At 44.8% G+C, this 19,708-nt stretch overlaps 1 protein-coding gene across 1 annotated transcript in view; it reads right to left on the bottom strand.

Moving 5' to 3' along the window:
- Positions 1-19,708, bottom strand: part of LOC126260085 (uncharacterized) — a 158,996-nt gene that overhangs the window by 73,987 nt on the left and 65,301 nt on the right. Inside the window, exon 5 of the mRNA XM_049957297.1 lies at positions 18,695-18,872. Coding sequence (XP_049813254.1) covers positions 18,695-18,872 — 178 coding nt within the window. The remainder of the gene's footprint in view (positions 1-18,694; positions 18,873-19,708) is intronic.

The raw sequence follows: 19,708 nt of genomic DNA, 5'->3' as shown, positions 1-19,708 counted from the left end.
AAAACATGAACTATGCAAGCAAAGGTAACTTTATCCCAGGTGGTACACAACCTGGCCACCGATAGGCGGCAGTTGGATTTTCGCACTCTGGGGAGTCCAGGTTAGCACGGCAGAGAATATCGAAGATCTCTGGTAAATTTCCCTACAAGCAGAAAACATTCATTTGAAAACTAAACATCGATACATTGATCTAAACAAGAAACCTAAATAATCTCACAAAAGAAATCGTCCGCCAAAAAATTCTCATCCTTGCTCTTCAAGAACCACGATTAATTGACAATTAAAACTTGCATTACGGAAACCATGGCATCTTCAAAATACAACAAAAGGTAGCGAAACTCGCACCAATCCTCGGCATTGCATTTCTCGAACACAGATCTATCAACAACTCTGTCGATGAAATCACACCCATCAACAATCGAGTTATGACTATGCTCATTCAGAGCCCCTATAAAAAATATACACTCATAAATGCACATGCCCCCACCAACATCGAAAATAAGGAAAACACCGAAAATGTCGAAAAATTGTGGAACACACTCGAAAATACTATGAGCAAAATTTACCAAGATGACGTGAAAATACTAATGGGAGGCTTCAACTCTCTATTTGGGACAGAAAAAACCTGTAGAAAAATCATTGGTACAAATTCAACACACCGAAACGCTTAGACCAACAGCACATGTCTGACTGACATTTGCCAACAATTCAACCACAAAAGAATGTCGTCCCACTTAGGAAGTAGCCTGTTCCCAAGAAACATGTTTGGCTACCAGGTGCAAGCTGCTTTCGTTCGCCTTTCGAGACTCGCTGAAAGCCAGATTTTTAATTCTTTTGTAGCAGAGCTACAAGCAGGCAGATACAAACGCAATAAGTGAATCGTAAGACAGCGCGCCTTGCTACTTTCAGTAACCCTTAGTGTCAGAGCGAAAACCTTACGGTACTGCCAAATTCATAATGACATATTTTTTGTTGTTGTGAATACATAATTATATCTATGAAATGCCACTTTTCATAATAATAGCGGATGATACAGGAAATGAAGTAAATACGGATCTTTTCGAAGTCAAAAGTCGGTAATGTCCTACTAATTCGTGTTAAAATACGCTCAATCGTCTCACAGATACTTAATGCTTTATTAAGATAGTCTGCCGTCGTGATGTTTCTGTAGTAAGCTGAATTTATTTTGTATTAGTACAGTGAATATTTTAATTGGATTTTCCGATAGTTTACTAAACGCAACAGTAATCATCAATGAGAAATTAATCAGCAAAAGAATTTTCTTTCACGATATCTAAAACGATCTGACAATGCTAAAGTTGTTTACAAATTCTACGCCAGTAGAAACCTACTGGTTTCAACGATATAATTATACCAGAGTAGTTTTAAGAGTATTTTCGTCTAGAAATGAATTGCGTCGACGGTTGATCGATCAAGAGCGGGAAAGGTAAAACTTAACGAATATATGACGAGAGGGTCAAGTGCTTGAGAGAGGACTTCTCTATCAATACAAGTGCCTGAGAGACGACTTTAATTTCAGTTTCCTGGATAGTTTTGTTTCTCAAATCAAGAAGTGCGTTATCATGCAGTAGAACATGTGATGTAGTTGTGTTGCTCGATTTTCTTACGCTGAGACCGAAAGGTGTCTCAGTTGTTGGCACCAAATTCCAGCTGTGTTTTGGTAGAATTCGTAGCCCAAAACTCACTTTTGGAGCTATCAGATGTAAAATATTATGTTCACACTACTCTTTGCTCGAGTTTATGTCTTTTGGAGGGGCTCAGCCTTTCATTTCTTCTTAGGAAGTTAATGATAAAGGCATCATAACACGTCACCAGTTACAGTACTGCATACGAATGCTCAATGAGCGACCTGATGACGTTCAATAATAGTCACTCCGTTGATTTTTGTTGTTTTGAATTAGAGCATGTAGTACTCGTACACCAGACTTCTGAACTTTGCCTGTTGAATGCAAATGTCGCGTGATGGTAAAATGGTAATCTATCACATATATCAGTAGTCGAGACTTGCTTAATGTGGAAAATCATTGATGCCAGAACGATCTTTGTTGAAACAAGAATATCTTTCTCTGGCGTATTTTTCCCAAAAGCACTCGCTCCACACACAATTCAAATCTTTCTAGCTGCCTCCTCTGCATTCACCTCTCTGTTATACCAAAAGTAAACGTTGTGTTGCAGATGTTACACCTATTTCCACTTGCGACTCAATTTTACAATGCTTAACTGTAGTTCATGATTCTCAAGTATGCAAAATCCAATGCTTAACTGCAAGATGATAACTAGAACTTCAAATTCGAAAATGACAGTTGATACATACACTGACAGCGTCGCGCCGCGTTCACCTGAGCGGTGCCGGATTTCAGGCGGCGGGTGGCGCCTGGCCGGTGGCCGGTAGCCGCTGCAGCGCGAGGAAACGCTCGAGCGTAAGCTGTTATGATCGCGACGCAGCCACGAGCTGTCCTGCGGAATTGTTTCTGGAATACTTGTTATTGCTGGTGGGTAGAATGTTAAGCGAATTATCTTTGATGTTCAGTCCGACTCATAACTCTAGACCGACTGTGGGAAAAAAAAAAAAAGCAGTTGGACGCGAACAGGCGACTATAAGCTTAGAACGCACGACGCTTGCCACTTTTTTTTTTTTTTTTTTTTTTTTTTTTTGGGTCTCCTTCCTCCCCTTCAACCCATCCTTTACGCTCGCCAAGTGTTGCCTTCTCGGCCCGGCTTCTCCGCCTTTAAGAATGAATGTAACTTGATGATGTGGAAACGCGCTTCTTCTGAACGACGAACGAAGTATGCCCCTTCTGTTGCCTTTGTTTGCAACATGGCTTGAATAAAAATAAATGTAATTTCCATGGACAAGGCAGTCTCATAATTGTTGTGGAAATGTAACTGCATCTGTAAATTTCGTTCTCCTTGCGTGGAAAAACGGAAAGAAGCAAACTCATTATTCCTGATAAGTATAATTTCCTTTTTCAGAAGGTAATGAAGTAAAATAGGCTTCTTCTGCTTGATTTTACACTTAATTAACATAAATGTGTCTTCTTGTGAAAGAAAAAGAAAGAAAGACAGAAACTAAATAAATGGTGTATACCAGTTTCATCACTGTTTCCCCGAACCTAAAGTAATAGATACACATAGGCTTAATTGGTCTATACTGATGATCTTCTCTGACTACATTCTGTTGGAAATCGTCCTCCTGCTACTTCAAGTACAAACTTTAACCAAAAATCATTCGACTAAGATACGAAATGCTTGGATGTGCAATGTAAATTACGCATTTCTATTGGTTACAGGATTGTTTTAGTTAAAAAGTTTGCGTAATTTTCTTTGTATTTTTTAGTACACATCAGCTTGTGGTGCTCAGTTGTAAGGTATACCCAGAAGTCCTCCCTATTGCTTGATTCTTTTGTTAGGACGTAATGCATCGTTTGGCCTTTCAACCAGTTAATTGCATTTCGTTTTGTTTTAGGGTAAGGTATACCGTCAGGGGTTAAAAATTCAGCAGGCGTAACGGCGTTGGGCGTAGTTCTGCTGATGCTCGCTATCTTTTGTCTTATGTAGAGCCATATTTCTTTGACCCTGTCACACAGCAATCTATGCTCTTCGGTATCTGGTATTTTACATAATGGACACAGCGGTGACTCGGCCAATCGAATGGAGTGAAGTTTAGAGTTCGTCGTAATTTTTCTGTTTACAGCAAAGTACCAGGTCGATTTGACATACGTTGGCAAGTTCCGGCAGTGAATATTTTCCCATATTGTTTCCCAGTTATAACAAGGATACTTTTGTTCTATGTCGTTTCTGGGTTTGTCTTTCATCAAGTTATTATAAAGTTCTTTAACTTTCATGATGTCTTTCTCAGGAATCCTTGCCTGTATATAGCTGTATTCTACGAAAAAGTATTTCAAGTGGTATAGTCCGTGGGGTATGTGTTGGACATTTATAGGTGCGCTGACGTCAGCAGGAGCTATTTCGTTTAACAAATGTGCAGCAAGGGTACCACTTGGCTCTTTCCAGTGTTTGTATGTGGTAGCAAGGTATAAGGCTTGCGCTTTTTTGCTGACATCGGTAAGATTTAACCCACCACATTTCGTAGGGAGCATCAGAATGTCATATTTGACTTTGAAAATACGTCCGCGGCTCACAAAGTGTCCTAGTGCAGATGCGATGCTTTTCAACAAAGTCGCAGGTGGTGGCCGAACTTGTGCTACATAATTAACTTTGGATGTGATGTATACATTTGCCACTGTTACTTTTTGAAGTTCATCGAGTTTCCTAATACTATGTGCTTGTACAGAGGCGCGTATGCTGTTAAGTAATTTTCGATAATTCGCAGCAATAGTGTGCTTGATATTTCTTTTAAAATCTATGCCGAGACATTTCATGGTTACAAGCTCGCGTAACAGATCCTGCGTTTGCGTCCCAATTCCACGGCCGATGTTGAAAATCCCCGACTTTGTTCTATTAAGTTTGGCACCAGATGCCTGTTCATATTTTGTTACTATTCGTAGTGCGCTCTGTACTTCAGCGCCATTCACGACTAGGAAGCCAACATCATCAGCGTATGCCTTGCACACGATCTTTTCTCCATGTATTTGTAGTCCTTGTAGATGTTTTATAAGGGAGGCAAGCAGGGGCTCGATGGCGATGGCGAAGAGTGCCATTGACATTGGACACCCTTGCCTAATGGAGCTGGTGACGTCAATCGAACGGCTAATGTGTCCATTGATGACAAATCTAGCTGAATTGTTTGTTAATGTATTTCTTACTACCGCAATGAATCGAGGTGGGAAGCCCATTGCGCCCATGGTGCGAAGGAGAAAACTATGGTTAACTCTGTCGAAGGCTTTGTCAAAGTCGAGTGAGATGAGTGCACATTTTATTTTGCAGACGTCGGCCGTTGAGATTAGGTCCCTGTAATCACAGAGGGTCTGGAGAATTCTTCTGTCTTTGCCCACACTTGTTTGATAAGGGCCAGTGACGCTGGTCATTGTGGTTTTCAGCCTGCGAGCGAGGATGCGGCCAAAGATTTTGTAATCGCTGTTTAAGCGTAATTGGCCTCAGAGCGCTTACAGATTTCGTATTCGTAGTTTTTGGCACTAGCACTACGAGTCCCTCACGAAATTCTTTCGGGATGTCATTCGCAGGGTTTAGCAGTTCGTTGCAGATGAGGGTAAACTTGCCTTTTACGAGGCCACTGAATCTGCGATAAAATTCTGCTGGAATTCCATCTGCCCCTGGAGCCTTATTTTTCGTGCTTCCATATATAGCTTCTTCGACATCTTCTTCAGTCACTTCCGAGAGGAGAGTCTGTGCTTCCGCGTGGCATACTCTGCCCTGGAGGCTGATCATTAACTCGTCTTGAAGCTGTTCGTCAACCGGCTGACTAGACATTAAGGATTCAAAATGCTGTACGATTGCCTCTTTAATCTCTCTTTGCTTCGTCAGCTTCCTTCCATCATCAGTTGTTATTTCAGATAATATCTTGCGAGACGCCTTTTTGCTTTCACGAATGACATGATAAATGGAAGTAACCTCGTGCTGGGCTATGTTCTGGGCACGCGACCTGATTTGGTAGCCTTCCAGTTGTTTACGCCGTAGTGCTAAAATTTTTGCTTTAATTTTGTTAATTCTTTCGTGGTTGTCCACAACTGTTGCATCGCACTTGTACAAATCCCTTAGACACTGAAAGTAAAATTCTATAGTTGATTTGTACCAAAAGTTTTTGTCTTTGGAGTAGTTTATGAAAAACCTCCGTATTTTAGGTTTGGCATGTTTCAGCCACCAGTCAGTGCCAGAGTTGTACGAGCTAAATTTGCTTTCACACTCTCTCCATACCTTGTGAAATGCCTCCTGACAAGCATGGTCTTCCAGATGTGACACATTGAGCTTCCATGTGCCTCTACCTCTGAATGTCCCTTGTTTTATCAGATTGATTGTGCATATGTATGCAGCATGATCTGAAAAAACGGTAGGCCATACTTCGGACTGCAAAATGAGGTGTTTCAAATTGTGCGTTACATATATCCTGTCGAGACGGCTCGCCGAGTGACTTGTGGCGTGGGTGAAGCCAGGGGCTGCACCGTGCATATGTTCCCATGAGTCTATTAGTCGTAAGTCATTAACTATACGTTCCAGTTCAGTACACTTGTTGAAATTGGGAGTTTGGTCTTTGGCATGCAAAACACAATTAAAATCCCCTCCTAGGATAAGATGTTCATATCGAGTTCCAAATAGTGGGACAATTTCTTCTTTATAGAACTCCGTTCTGCGGTGCCTGTTACTGGATTCTGAAGGGGCATACACGTTAATGAGTCGTATTTTGTTTATTGTGGCCGCTATGCCTTTACTGTTTGGTAGTTTTACTACATCTTGGACTACTATGCCCTCCTTTGTGAGCAGAGCCGTGCCCATTTCCGCTCCATGCCCTGGGTTTGTAATGGCGTTGTAGCCAGGTACGTTACCAAGCTCAATGTCTGTCACTTCTTGTAAAAGTATAATGTCACTGTCAGAAGCGTATATAAAATCTTTTAAGTTCTGTAGTTTAAAGGAACTATGAATCTTATTAAGGTTTACTGTCGCGATTTTGTATGCTTGTAGGTCAGACATTCTTCGTTCTACTTGATCTAACTTTAAAAAACATTCTTCCGTTTTGTCTCGCAAACGTCAGCTTTAAAACGCGTCTTAATAATATTCACCGGTAGCAAATGTTTCAGCGGTGTGTCCTTGTTCTTTAGAATGTTCGTTCGCGGAGACGTCGTCGTTGAAGATATCAGCCACCTGTGGGGCTAGCTTACAGTCTGTCTTAGTTTCTGAAATTTCTGTCATTTCAGCGTCGGGATTGTTATGGTCGCTTTCGTCTGCCCAGCTGGTTGAGGTTGTCGTCGTGGGTGGGACGAGTGAAGCTTCATGAGAGTGACTCGTTTCTTGAGGGTGGTTGGATGCTGTCTTTGTTGGTTTTCCTTGGACGTCTCGTTTTTCCAGCGCAGAAGGGGAACGCTCCACAGAAACTGGTGTCGCTTTCGTGTTGCTACAGATCTGTTGGCTTAAGGTACTACCTATTTCCTTCGCTTTTTGTCGAAGTATGGGAGCTGTCTCCTCTGCACCTTTGCGCGCCAGCCGGCGTTTCTTATTTTTCTTCGGAGAATTGCCTCTCGACGGACTTTCTTCAGCATCCAAGTTAGTGTCGCTTTCCTGCAAGGTGTGTCGGTCTTCAGCTTCCGGCGGATCTGCTGCCTTTACAATTGCAGGCGCCTGTGTCGGTGGAACTTCAACTGTTTCCGTAGATTGGCGGGACTCTTGTAAGTCGTCAGCTATGACGGCACTGACGTCCATCGGAATTCCAGTGTTTAGAGAATTTGTATTTGCACACGATTCAGGGGCTGAGGAGATAGTCGGCCGTTCGCGTGCCACGGCGGCGTAGGTTCCTGGCAGTGTTGTCATCGCCGGTGGCCTAGCGGCCTCGCCGGCCGGCAGCTGTGCTACGCGCCGCTGTATACATTCTGCGCGAACGTGCCCAGGCTTGTTACAGGCGGCACAGGTTCGCGGTTGGTCGTCATAAATTACGAAACCTCTATATCCGCAGACAATGATGTACGACGGGATGTGCTTTTGTAACTCTACACGAAGCTGCCGTACGCCATTTAGTACTGGGAATTTATGCGCGCTTGACCATTTCTCGGCAAAGTTGTTGAGCACTTTCCCAAAGGGCGAAATTACAGCATTAATTTGGTCTGTTGTAATCTCAAAGGGTAACTCGAAGATTCGAATCGTGCGAATGCCAAAACCAGCATGTGCAACGGTGACTTCACCAACGTTTCCATCTGAGTGCTTAAATTTCATGACACCTCCGGAAGACTCCACTATTTTCTCGCACAACTCGGAACTACGCATTTTAACAAACACGACACAAGCTACAATCGACAGGTGGATCCCAATTACATCATTAAAGGAAAGCTTCACATCTTCTTCTAACCAATTTTCTACTTCAAACGACTTGGGTCTGGCATATCGAAGATCAAAAGTAAGTTTCAACGTATCTTTTCGACTTGGTTGAGCCATCACTGCATGCTACTCATTACTTCTCGAAGCGTTCTATAACAGAGTTTTAAGCCGCAGCAAGCGCAAGACTTACCACGCGGAAGCACAGACGGCGCAGCGCACACCACACTACGTCCTACCTCCACGCCGTCCGCCGGCGAACTATCACTAGACCACGGGCTCACATAGTCCGACAACGTCTCGGAAGTAGACAATACTTCCTCCTAACACTTCCGCATCTTACAGTGTTGCCAGATTGTGCATATGGCCGGACTAAGAGTTGTCAGGGGCGGTCGGTTTTATTGGCCACCTTAAGTGAATGACTCGGACTTAGTCTCTGTGGCGGCCGGCCGGCGGTCAGTTTTATTGTCTAAGACTGTACATGCACACTGAGGTGAGAAAAGTCACGGGATAGCAATGTGCACGTATACAGGTGTCGGCAGTACCACGTACACAAGGTATAAAATCGCAGTGCATTGGCGGAGTAATCATTTGTACTCAGGTGATTCGTTTGAAAAACGTTTCCGACGTGATTATGGCCGCGTGACGGGAATTAACAGACTTTGAACGCAGAACGGTAGTTGGAGCTAGACGCAGGGCACATTCCATTTCGGAAATCATTAACGAATTCCGTATTCCTGGATCCACAGAGTCAAAAGTGTGCCGAAAATACCAAATTTCAGGCATTATCTCTCACCAAGGACCATGCATTGGGTGAGGGCAATCACATAACGACACAGAGTAACCATCTTTGTGTAGAGCTGTCAATGCAAACATACAGGTAACACTGAGTGAAATAACCGCAGAAAACAATATGTGGAATACGAGGAACGTATTAACAGGCTGTGGCAGCAGACGACCGATGATGATGATGATGATGATCATGTTTGGTTTGTTGGGCAATCAACTGCGCGGCCACCAGCGCCCGTACAAAGTCCCAGTTTTTACACAGTCAAATTTTTGCACAATCCAATCTAGCCACTGTTACGAATGATGATGATGATGATGAAGAAATTATGAGGACAACACAAACACGCGGTCCCGCAGACGACCGCCGGGAGTGCTTCGTTAATAGCATGACATTGCCTGCAGCGCCTCTCCTGGGCTCGTCGCCATGTCGGTTGTATCCTAGACGACTGGAACAGCGTGGCCTGGTAGTATGAGTGCCGATATCAGTTGGTAAGCGCTGATGGGAGGGTTCGAGCGTGGCGCGGGCCCCACGAAGCCATGGACCCAAGTCGTCAACAAGGCACACTGCAAGCTCGTAGTGGCTCTGTAATGGTTTGGGCTGTGTTTACGTGGAATCCACTGGGTTCTATGTTCCAACTGAACCGACCATTTACTGTAAATGGTTATGTTCGGCTACCTGGAGATCATTTGCAGCTATTCATGAACTTCATGTTCCCAAAGTCTCTAGGGCACAATTGTTAGCGACTGGTATGAAGCATATTTTGGACAATTCGAGCAAATGATTTGTTCACCCAGATCGCCTAACATGAATCCATCGAATATTTATGGAACATAATCGAGAGGTTAGGTCGCGCACAAACTGCAGCAATGGCAGCACTTTCGAAATTATGGACGGCTATAGAGGCAGCATAGCTCAGTATTTCTCCAAGGACTAGGAACGACTTTTGAGTCCATGTCGTATCCAGTTCCTGCAGTAGTCCGGGCAAAAGGACGCCTGATACGATATTGGGAGGTATCCCATGACTTTTATCACCTCATTGTAAGTATCACATACAAAAAGAACTGCATTTATACCTGTTACACACTGTATAAAGAGAGAGAATGTATAAGGGAGAAATAATTCGTCTAATGGTTAAATATCCTGCTACCGTTGTTAAAATTTTTTTTTTCTTTATTGTGATTTCATTCCCCTCCCCCATATGGGCAGGGGAGGGCTGTCAGCAGCACAATCCGCCGCTCTTCAGCCGGTGACATGACAATTAAAACAAGAATAAAATAATACATACATAAGGAGGTAAAAAAGGGGGAACATAAAACAGATTAAGGGGGGAAATGGAGGTAAAAATACACTGATATGTAGACGTTCCTTGGGGACAGTTAAAAAAACACCAGAAAGTTAAAAAACACAGTTGGCGATTCTTAAAACACAGAGAAGTCACTGGATGCGCAGGCACAGGATAAAAGTCGGCCACAGTATTAAAAACACTCCGAAACAACACACTTAAAACCCACTTGGAGCACACACGACGAAGAATAAAACTACCAGGTGGGACCTGCCGAGGGAAAGGTCAGAGAGGATGGAAAAGGAGGGGAGAGCATGGGGCAGCTGGGGAAGCGGCGGGATGAAGAGAGGAGGGGCAACCGTGGGTTCACGAAGAGGCAGGAGACACATGGGGCGGGAGAGGAAAAGGGAAGACAGGGCAGGAGGGAGCGCAGAGACACTGAAAGAAGGCACAAGAGATGGAGGGGGAGTAGGAGGGGAAATCCGCTCAGAAGGAGGGAGGGGGAGGAGAGGGAGCCCTGAGGAGGAGGCAGGAAGAGGGGGTTAGAGTTGGTAGGAAGGGTAGATGTCAGGGCGAAGCTCATCATCCGGGAGTGGTAGACGGTGGAAGTTGTGTTGGGAAAGGAGATGGAGGGTGTGGAGATGGAGAGAGGGAGGGACACAACGGTAAAGGCGCGGCAACTGGTCGGGAGTGGAGAGGAAGGGAGACACCAGGGGGTGAGGGGGATCAAGGCGACGGACAATATATAGTGTGCGGATGTGTTCAAGGAAAAGGAGAAGGTGGGGGAAGGGGATGAGGTCATACAGGATGCGCGTGGGGGACGGAAGGCGGATGCGGAAGGCGAGGTGGAGCGCATGGCGTTCGAGGATTTGGAGGGCGTTATAGAACCGGGGAGGGGCAGAAATCCAAGCGATGCTGGCATAACAAAGGATGGGGCGGATCATGGATTTGTAGGTGTGGAGGATGGTGGAAGGATGCAGACCCCATGTCCGGCCGGACAGGAGTTTCAGGAGGCAGAGGCGGTTGTGAGCTTTGTTTTGGATGGTAAGGAGATGGGGAGTCCAGGTGAGGTGGCGGTCGAGGGTGAGGCCAAGGTATTTGAGGGTAGGAGTGAGGTGGATAGGACGGCCATAAATGGTGAGGTAGAAATCATGGAGGCGGAAGGAGCGGGTGGTGCGGCCTATGATGATCGCCTGGGTCTTGGAGGGATTAACAAGGAGGAACCACTGGTTGCACAAAGCGGTGAATTGGTCAAGGTGGGTTTGGAGAGTACGTTGGGACCGTTGAAAGGTAGGATAAAGGGCTAGGAAGGCGGTGTCATCAGCGAACTGGAGAAGATGAACAGGAGGGGGAGGTTTGGGCATATCAGCAGTGTACAGGAGATAGAGGAGAGGGGAAAGGACAGAACCTTGGGGCACGCCGGCAGAGGGGTAGAAAGTACGGGAGTTGGAATTGTGGATAGTCACATAGGAGGGACGATGGGAGAGGAAGGAAGCAACGAGACGGACGAAGTTGATGGGGAGGTTGTTAAAACTGGCTGCGTGGAAGAAAAAGAAACCGCACGTAATCACAGTGTAGGACAGTGCTGCATTTTCTGTCTTTCAGGTCGTTTTAACAGAAAACCTGTGCACTGCTGTTTAGAAAAATATACAGGGTGATCCATTGATAGTGACTGGGCCAAATATCTCACGAAATAAGCGTCAAACGAAAAAACTACAAAGAACGAAACTTGTCTAGCTTGAAGGGGGAAACCAGATGGCGCTATGGTTGGCCCGCTAGATGGCGCTGCCATAGGTAAAACGGATATCAACTGCGTTTTTTTTAAATAGGAACCCCCATTTTTTATTACATATTCGTGTAGTGCGTAAAGAAATATGAATGTTTTAGTTGGACCACTTCTTTCTCTTTGTGACAGATCGCGCTGTAATAGACTCAAACATATGGCTCACAATTTTAGACGAACAGTTGGTAACAGGTAGGTTTCTTAAATCAAAATACAAAACGTAGGTACGTTTGAACATTCTATTTCGGTTGTCCCAATGTGATACATGTACCTTTGTGAACTTATCATTTCTGAGAATGCATGCTGTTACAGCGTGATTACCTGTAAATACAAAATTAATGCAATAAATGCTCAAAATAATGTCCGTCAACCTCAATACATTTGGCAATACGTGTAACGACATTCCCCTCAACAAGTAGTTCGCCTTCCGTAATGAATGGGTAGCGTCTTTGATTCATAATCAAAACGTCTTCGGTCCCGGGTTCGATCCCCGCCACTGCCTAAATTTTGATAAATAATCAGCATTGGCGGCCGAAGACTTCCGGCATAAGAAGTCAGCCTCATTCTGCCAACGGCCTTGTCAAAGAGGGCGGAGGAGCGGATAGAGGTTCAGGGCACTCTCTTGTCCTAGGGGTGGGATATTGCCCCTAAAGGCGGAAGAATCAGCAATGATCAACGACATCAGGATGCAGAAGGCAATGGAAACCACTGCATTAAAGACACGTAACGTGTATCCACAGGACATGTGGCCTGTAATTGAAGAAGTGTGATCTCTCCATTGGCAAAAGATTCCGGAATAGTCCACCATTCGGATCTCCGGGAGGGGACTGCCAAGGGGAAAGTTACCAAGAGAAAAAGATTGAATAATCAACTAAAGGATAACGTTCTACAAGTCTGGGCGTGGAATGTCAGAAGCTTGAACGTGGTAGGGAAACTAGAAAATCTGAAAAGGGAAATGCAAAGGCTCAATCTAGATATAGTAGGGGTCAGTGAAGTGAAGTGGAAGGAAGACAAGGATTTCTGGTCAGATGAGTATCGGGTAATATCAACAGCTGCAGAATGGTATAACAGGTGTAGGATTCGTTATGAATAGGAAGGTAGGGCAGAGGGTGTGTTACTGTGAACAGTTCAGTGACCAGGTTGTTCTAATCAGAATCGACAGCAGACCAACACCGACAACGATAGTTCAGGTATACATGCCGACGTCGCAAGCTGAAGATGAACAGATAGAGAAAGTGTATGAGGATATCGAAAGGGTAATGCAGTATGTAAAGGGGGACGAAAATCTAATAGTCAAGGGCGACTGGAATGCAGTTGTAGGGGAAGGAGTAGAAGTAACAACTTTCAGCTAGTAATAGCGAATACCCTGTTCAAGAATCACAACAGGAGAAGGTATACTTGGAAAAGGCCGGGAGGTACGGGAAGATTTCAGTTAGATTACATCATGGTCAGACAGAGGTTCCGAAATCAGATACTGGATTGTAAGGCGTACCCAGGAGCAGATATAGACTCAGATCACAATATAGTAGTGATGAAGAGTAGGCTGCAGTTCAAGACATTAGTCAAGAAGAATCAATACGCAAAGAAGTGGGATACGGAAGTACTAAGGAATGACAAGATACGTTTGAAGTTCTCTAACGCTATAGATACAGCAATAAGGAATAGCGCAGTAGGCAGTACAGTTGAAGAGGAATGGACATCTCTAAAAAGGGCCATCACAGAAGTTGGGAAGGAAAACATAGGTACAAAGAAGGTAGCTGCGAAGAAACCATGGGTAACAGAAGAAATACTTCAGTTGATTGATGAAAGGAGGAAGTACAAACATGTTCCGGGAAAATCCGGAATACAGAAATACAAGTAGCTGAGGAATGACATAAATAGGAAGTGCAGGGAAGCTAAGACGAAATGGCTGCAGGAAAAATGTGAAGATATCGAAAAAGATATAATTGTCGGAAGGACAGACTCAGCATACAGGAAAGTCAAAACAACCTTTGGTGACATTAAAAGCAACGGTGGTAACATTAAGAGTGCAACGGGAATTCCACTGTTAAATGCAGAGGAGAGAGCAGATAGGTGGAAAGAATACATTGAAAGCCTCTATGAGGGTGAATATTTGTCTGATGTGATAGAAGAAGAAACAGGAGTCGATTTAGAAGAGATAGCGGATCCAATATTAGAATCGGAATTTAAAAGAGCTTTGGAGGACTTACGGCCAAATAAGGCAGAAGGGATTGATAACATTCCATCAGAATTTCTAAAATCATTGGGGGAAGTGGCAACAAAACGACTATTCACGTTGGAATGTAGAATATATGAGTCTGGCGATATACCATCTGACTTTCGGAAAAGCATCATCCACACAATTCCGAAGACGGCAAGAGCTGACAAGTGCGAGAATTATCGCACAATCAGCTTAACAGCTCATGCATCGAAGTTGCTTACAAGAATAATATACAGAAGAATGGAAAAGAAAATTGAGAATGCGCTAGGTGACGATCAGTTTGGCTTTAGGAAAAGAAAAGGGACGAGAGAGGCAATTCTGACGTTACGGCTAATAATGGAAGCAAGGCTAAAGAAAAATCAAGACACTTTCATAGGATTTGTCGACCTGGAAAAAGCGTTCGACAATATAAAATGGTGCAAGCTGTTCGAGATTCTGAAAAAAGTAGGGGTAAGCTATAGGGAGAGACGGGTCATATACAATATGTACAACAACCAAGAGGGAATAATAAGAGTGGACGATTAAGAACGAAGTGCTCGTATTAAGAAGGGTGTAAGACAAGGCTGTAGCCTTTCGCCCCTACTCTTCAATCTGTACATCGAGGAAGCAATGATGGAAATAAAGGAAAGGACCAGGAGTGGCGTTAAAATACAAGGTGAAAGGATATCAATGATACGATTCGCTGATGACATTGCTATCCTGAGTGAAAGTGAAGAAGAATTAAATGATCTGCTGAACGGAATGAACAGTCTAATGAGTACACAGTATGGTTTGAGAGTAAATCGGAGAAAGAAGAAGGTAATGAGAAGTAGTAGAAATGCGAACAGCGAGAAACTTAACATCAGGATAGATGGTCACGAAGTCAATGAAGTTAAGGAATTCTGCTACCTAGGCAGTAAAATAACCAATGACGGACGGAGCAAGGAGGACATCAAAAGCAGACTCGCTATGGCAAGAAAGGCATTTTTGGCCAAGAGAAGTCTACTAATATCAAATACCGGCCTTAATTTGAGGAAGAAATTTCTGAGGATGTACGTCTGGAGTACAGCATTGTATGGTAGTGAAACATGGACTGTGGGAAAACCGGAACAGAAGAGAATTGAAGCATTTGAGGTGTGGTGCTATAGACGAATGTTGAAAATTAGGTGGACTGATAAGGTGAGGAATGAGGAGGTTCTACGCAGAATCGGAGAAGAGAGGAATATGTGGAAAACACTGATAAGGAGAAGGGACAGGATGATAGGACATGTGCTAAGACATGAGGGAATGACTTCCATGGTACTAGAGGGAGCTGTAGAGGGCAAAAACTGTAGAGGAAGACAGAGATTGGAATACGTCAAGCAAATAATTGAGGACGTAGGTTGCAAGTGCTACTCTGAGATGAAGAGGTTAGCACAGGAAAGGAATTCGTGGCGGGCCGCATGAAACCAGTCAGTAGACTGATGACCAAAAAAAAAAAAAAATGTTTGCACATGCATCGACAATGCACTGACGCGTGTTGTCAGGTGTTGTCGGTGGATCACGATAGCAAAGAAATCCGGTGACGTCAGATCCGGTGAACATGCGGGCCATGGTACGGTGCTTCGACAACCAATCCACCTGTCGTGAAATATGCTCTTCAATACCGCTTCAACCGCACGCGAGCTATGTGCCGGACATCCATCATGTTCGAAGTACATCGCCATCCTGTCATGCAGTCAAACATCTTGTACTAACATCGGTAGAACATTACGTAGGAAATCAGCATACATTGCACCATTTAGACTGCCATCGATAAAATGGGTGCCAATTATCCTTCCTCCTATAATGCCGCACCATACATTAACCCGCCATGGTCGCTGATGTTCCACTTGTCGCAACCATCGTGGATTTTCCGTTGCCCAATAGTGCATATTATGCCGGTTTACGTTACCGCTGTTGGTGAATGACGCTTCGTCGCTAAATAGAACGCGTGCAAAAAATCTGTCATCGTCCCGTAATTTCTCTTGTGCCCAGTGGCAGAACTGTACAGGAGGATCAAAGTCGTCTACATGCCATTCCTGGTGCATAGAAACATGGTACGGGTGCAATCGATGTTGATGTAGCATTCTCAACACCGACGTTTTTGAGATTCCCGATTCTCGCGCAATTTGTCTGCTACTGATGTGCGGATTAGCCGCGACAGCAGCTAAAACACCTACTTGGGCATCATCATTTCTTGCATGTCGTGGTTGACGTTTCACATGTGGCTGAACATTTCCGTAACGTATCTATCTGGCGAACGGTCCGGACACTTGGATGATGTCGTCGAGGATACCGAGCAGCATACATAGCACACGCCCGTTGGGCATATTCATCACAATACCCATTCATCAACACGATATCGACTTTTCCACAATTGGTAAACGGTCCATTTTAACACGGGTAATGTATCACGAGGCAAATACCTTCCGCACTGGTGGAATGTTACGTGATGCCACGTACTTATACGTTTGTGACTATTACAGCGGCATCTCTCACAAAGCGAAAAAAGTGGTCCAACTAAAACATTCATATTTCTTTACGTACTATACGAATATGTAATAAAAATGGGGGTTCATATTTTAAAAAATGCAGTTGATATCCGTTTGACCTATGGCAGCGTGATCTAGCGGGCCAACCATAGCGCCATCTGGTTTTCTCCTTCAAGCTAGACGAGTTTCGTTCTTTGAAGTTTTCTCGTTTGATGCATATTTCGTGAGATATTTGGCCCGGTCACTATCAATGGACCACCCTGTATAGCCTATGTCTCTCTGATTGTCTATTAAAGTATCATGTAAAAATTTGAAGTAAAGCAATCGAGAACTTTTCGAGACTGTTGTTGACAACATAGCAACGTTACACAACAATACAGTAGTACTGATAACTTTGTGATTGACAGACTGTATGGTCGGGAAGCGGGGAGGGGCAGAGTTGCCGACCTGCATCCAGCGATGCTATACAGGGTGTTACATAAAGATACGGCCAAACTTTTAGGAAACATTCCTCACACACAAAGAAAGAAAATGTGTTATGTGGACATGTGTCCGGAAACGCTTACATTCCATGTTAGAGCTCATTTTATTACTTCTCTTCAAATCACATTAATCATGAAATGGAAACACACAGCAATAGAACGTACCAACGTGACTTCAAACACTTTGTTACAGGAAATGTTCAAAATGTCCTCCGTTAGCGAGGATACATGCATCCATCCTCCGTCGCATGGAATCCCTGATGCGCTGATGCAGCCCTGGAGAATGGTGTATTGTATCACAGCCGTCCACAATACGAGCACGAAGAGTCACTACATTTGGTACCGGGGTTGCGTAGACAAGAGCTTTCAAATGCCCCCATAAATGAAAGTCAAGAGGGTTGACGTCAGGAGAGCGTGGAGGCCATGGAACTGGTCCGCCTCTACCAATCCATCGGTCACCGAATCTGTTGTTGAGAAGCGTATTACCACTTCGACTGAAATGTGCAGGAGCTCCATCGTGCACGAACCACATGTTGTGTCGTACTTGTAAAGGCGCATGTTCTAGCAGCACAGGTAGAGTATCCCGTATGAAATCATGATAACGTGCTCCATTGAGCGTAGGTGGAAGAACATGGGGCCCAATCAAGACATCACCAACAATGCCTGCCCAAACGTTCACAGAAAATCTGTGTTGATGACGTGTGATTGCACAATTGCGTGCGGATTCTCGTCAGCCCACACATGTTGATTGTGAAAATTTACAATTTGATCACGTTGGAATGAAGCCTCATCCGTAAAGAGAACATTTTCACTGAAATGAGGATTGACACATTGTTGGATGAACCATTCGCAGAAGTGTACCCGTGGAGGCCAATCAGCTGCTGATAGTGCCTGCACACGCTGTACATGGTACGGAAACAACTGGTTCTCCCGTAGCACTCTCCGTACAGTGACGTGGTCAACGTACCTTGTACAGCAGCAACTTCTCTGACGCTGACATTAGGGTTATCGTCAACTGCACGAAGAATTGCCTCGTCCATTGCAGGTGTCCTCGTCGTTCTAGGTCTTCCCCAGTCGCGAGTCATAGGCTGTAATGTTCCGTGCTCCCTAAGACGCCGATCAATTGCTTCGAACGTCTTACTGTCGGGACACCTTCGTTCTGGAAATCTGTCTCGATACAAACGTTGGCATCTGCCAACTCCGCATTTGTAAACATTGCACTGACTCAAAACCGCGTTCGTGATGAACACTAACCTGTTGATGCTACGTACTGATATGCTTGATGCTAGTACTGTAGAGCAATGAGTCGCATGTCAACACAAGCACCGAAGTCAAAATTACCTTCCTTCAATTGGGCCAACTGGCGGTGAATCGAGGAAGTACAGTACATACTGACGAAACTAAAATGAGCTCTAACATGGAAATTAAGCGTTTCCGGACACATGTCCACATAACATCTTTTCTTTATTTGTGTGTGAGGAATGTTTCCTGAAAGTTTTGCCGTACCTTTTTGTAACACCCTGTATAAGGCTCTGCAGTTGCCTCCAGAGCACGCAACACTGTGAACATGTGACGCTCGAGAAAGATCGACTATCGGCTGTCGATTGGCCCCTACCGCTCCACTTGCGGACGCTTCAGTGACAAAAGTTACTTAATCGGAGTGCAGTAGCTGGGCAGACACTCACCTCCGTGTACGGAGAGGAGGACGAGCATCGTGGCGACCACCTGCGGGCACAGCCTGCGCAAGACGGGAAACTGTGCCGTCTCGAGCAGGGTCGCCCACAGCGCGGCCGCGGCGGCTGCGTAGGCGGCCAGCAGCAGCGAGTGCGTCACCTCCCACACCGCCAGCCGGCATCGGCTGCGCTGCAAGTAGAACCAGCAGCAGTACCAAGTTCGTGAGAAGTCGAGTTAGAGGTTGTGGCCGTGCTGGCGGAGAACTGCTGCTTTCGTCGCAGCGAATCGAACAGTTTGACAAGTTGTGTGAAGGGAGTGATATTCTAGCTTAGGATGGGAAAGATGCATAGTATCAGCACTTCCAATCATGGCCATATCGTGGACACTGAACATGTGAGATATCCTGTGATGGGCCAAACAGTAAACTTTTCATGTGCCACCGTGTGAAGAGCGCATCATGAATACTTCGATCCAGGGAAAATCGTCAGTCTTAAAGTCAACTGCCAGGGGTAATGCGTCAATGACAGGGGCCTCGTCCACACTGTCCTGGATGTTGGCAGCTGATAGATGGATGAAGCAGTCACTTACATACAAAAAATTGTGTGTTTACCACATCTCCTAAAGCACTGCATTGATTTCAATCAAATGTGGTACACATTCTACTTGTTGTCTGAGAAGAAGTGTTGTGGGGTCCAGTAGGAGCGGTGGTGTGGGTGAAAATGTTAGACATAGTCTGCCCTGCATGACAGGTGTGTTCTGTGGCTTGTATTGGAATGCTTTCCACAGGCTGTATGTGCAAATAGGCACAGCAAATAGAGGGAGACGAGGAGGAGATAGGCAGTGAGAAGGGGAAGGATCAATCAGACAATGAAAGGGGTGAGGAGGAGATAGGGAGAGAAGGAGGGGATGGACAGAGTTAGGAGGTGGAAGGTATGACCAGAGAGATGGGGAGGAAGAAATGGTCAGAGAGTGAAGAAGGAGGACATGGTCAGGGAGAAGGGGGGAGGCAGGTGGAAAAGGAGGAG

The sequence above is a fragment of the Schistocerca nitens genome, chromosome 5, assembly GCF_023898315.1.
Source record: "Schistocerca nitens isolate TAMUIC-IGC-003100 chromosome 5, iqSchNite1.1, whole genome shotgun sequence".
NCBI lineage: Eukaryota > Metazoa > Arthropoda > Insecta > Orthoptera > Acrididae > Schistocerca > Schistocerca nitens.
The sequence above is the reverse complement of the archived record's forward strand: the minus strand, read 5'-3'. Positions and strand labels throughout refer to the sequence as shown.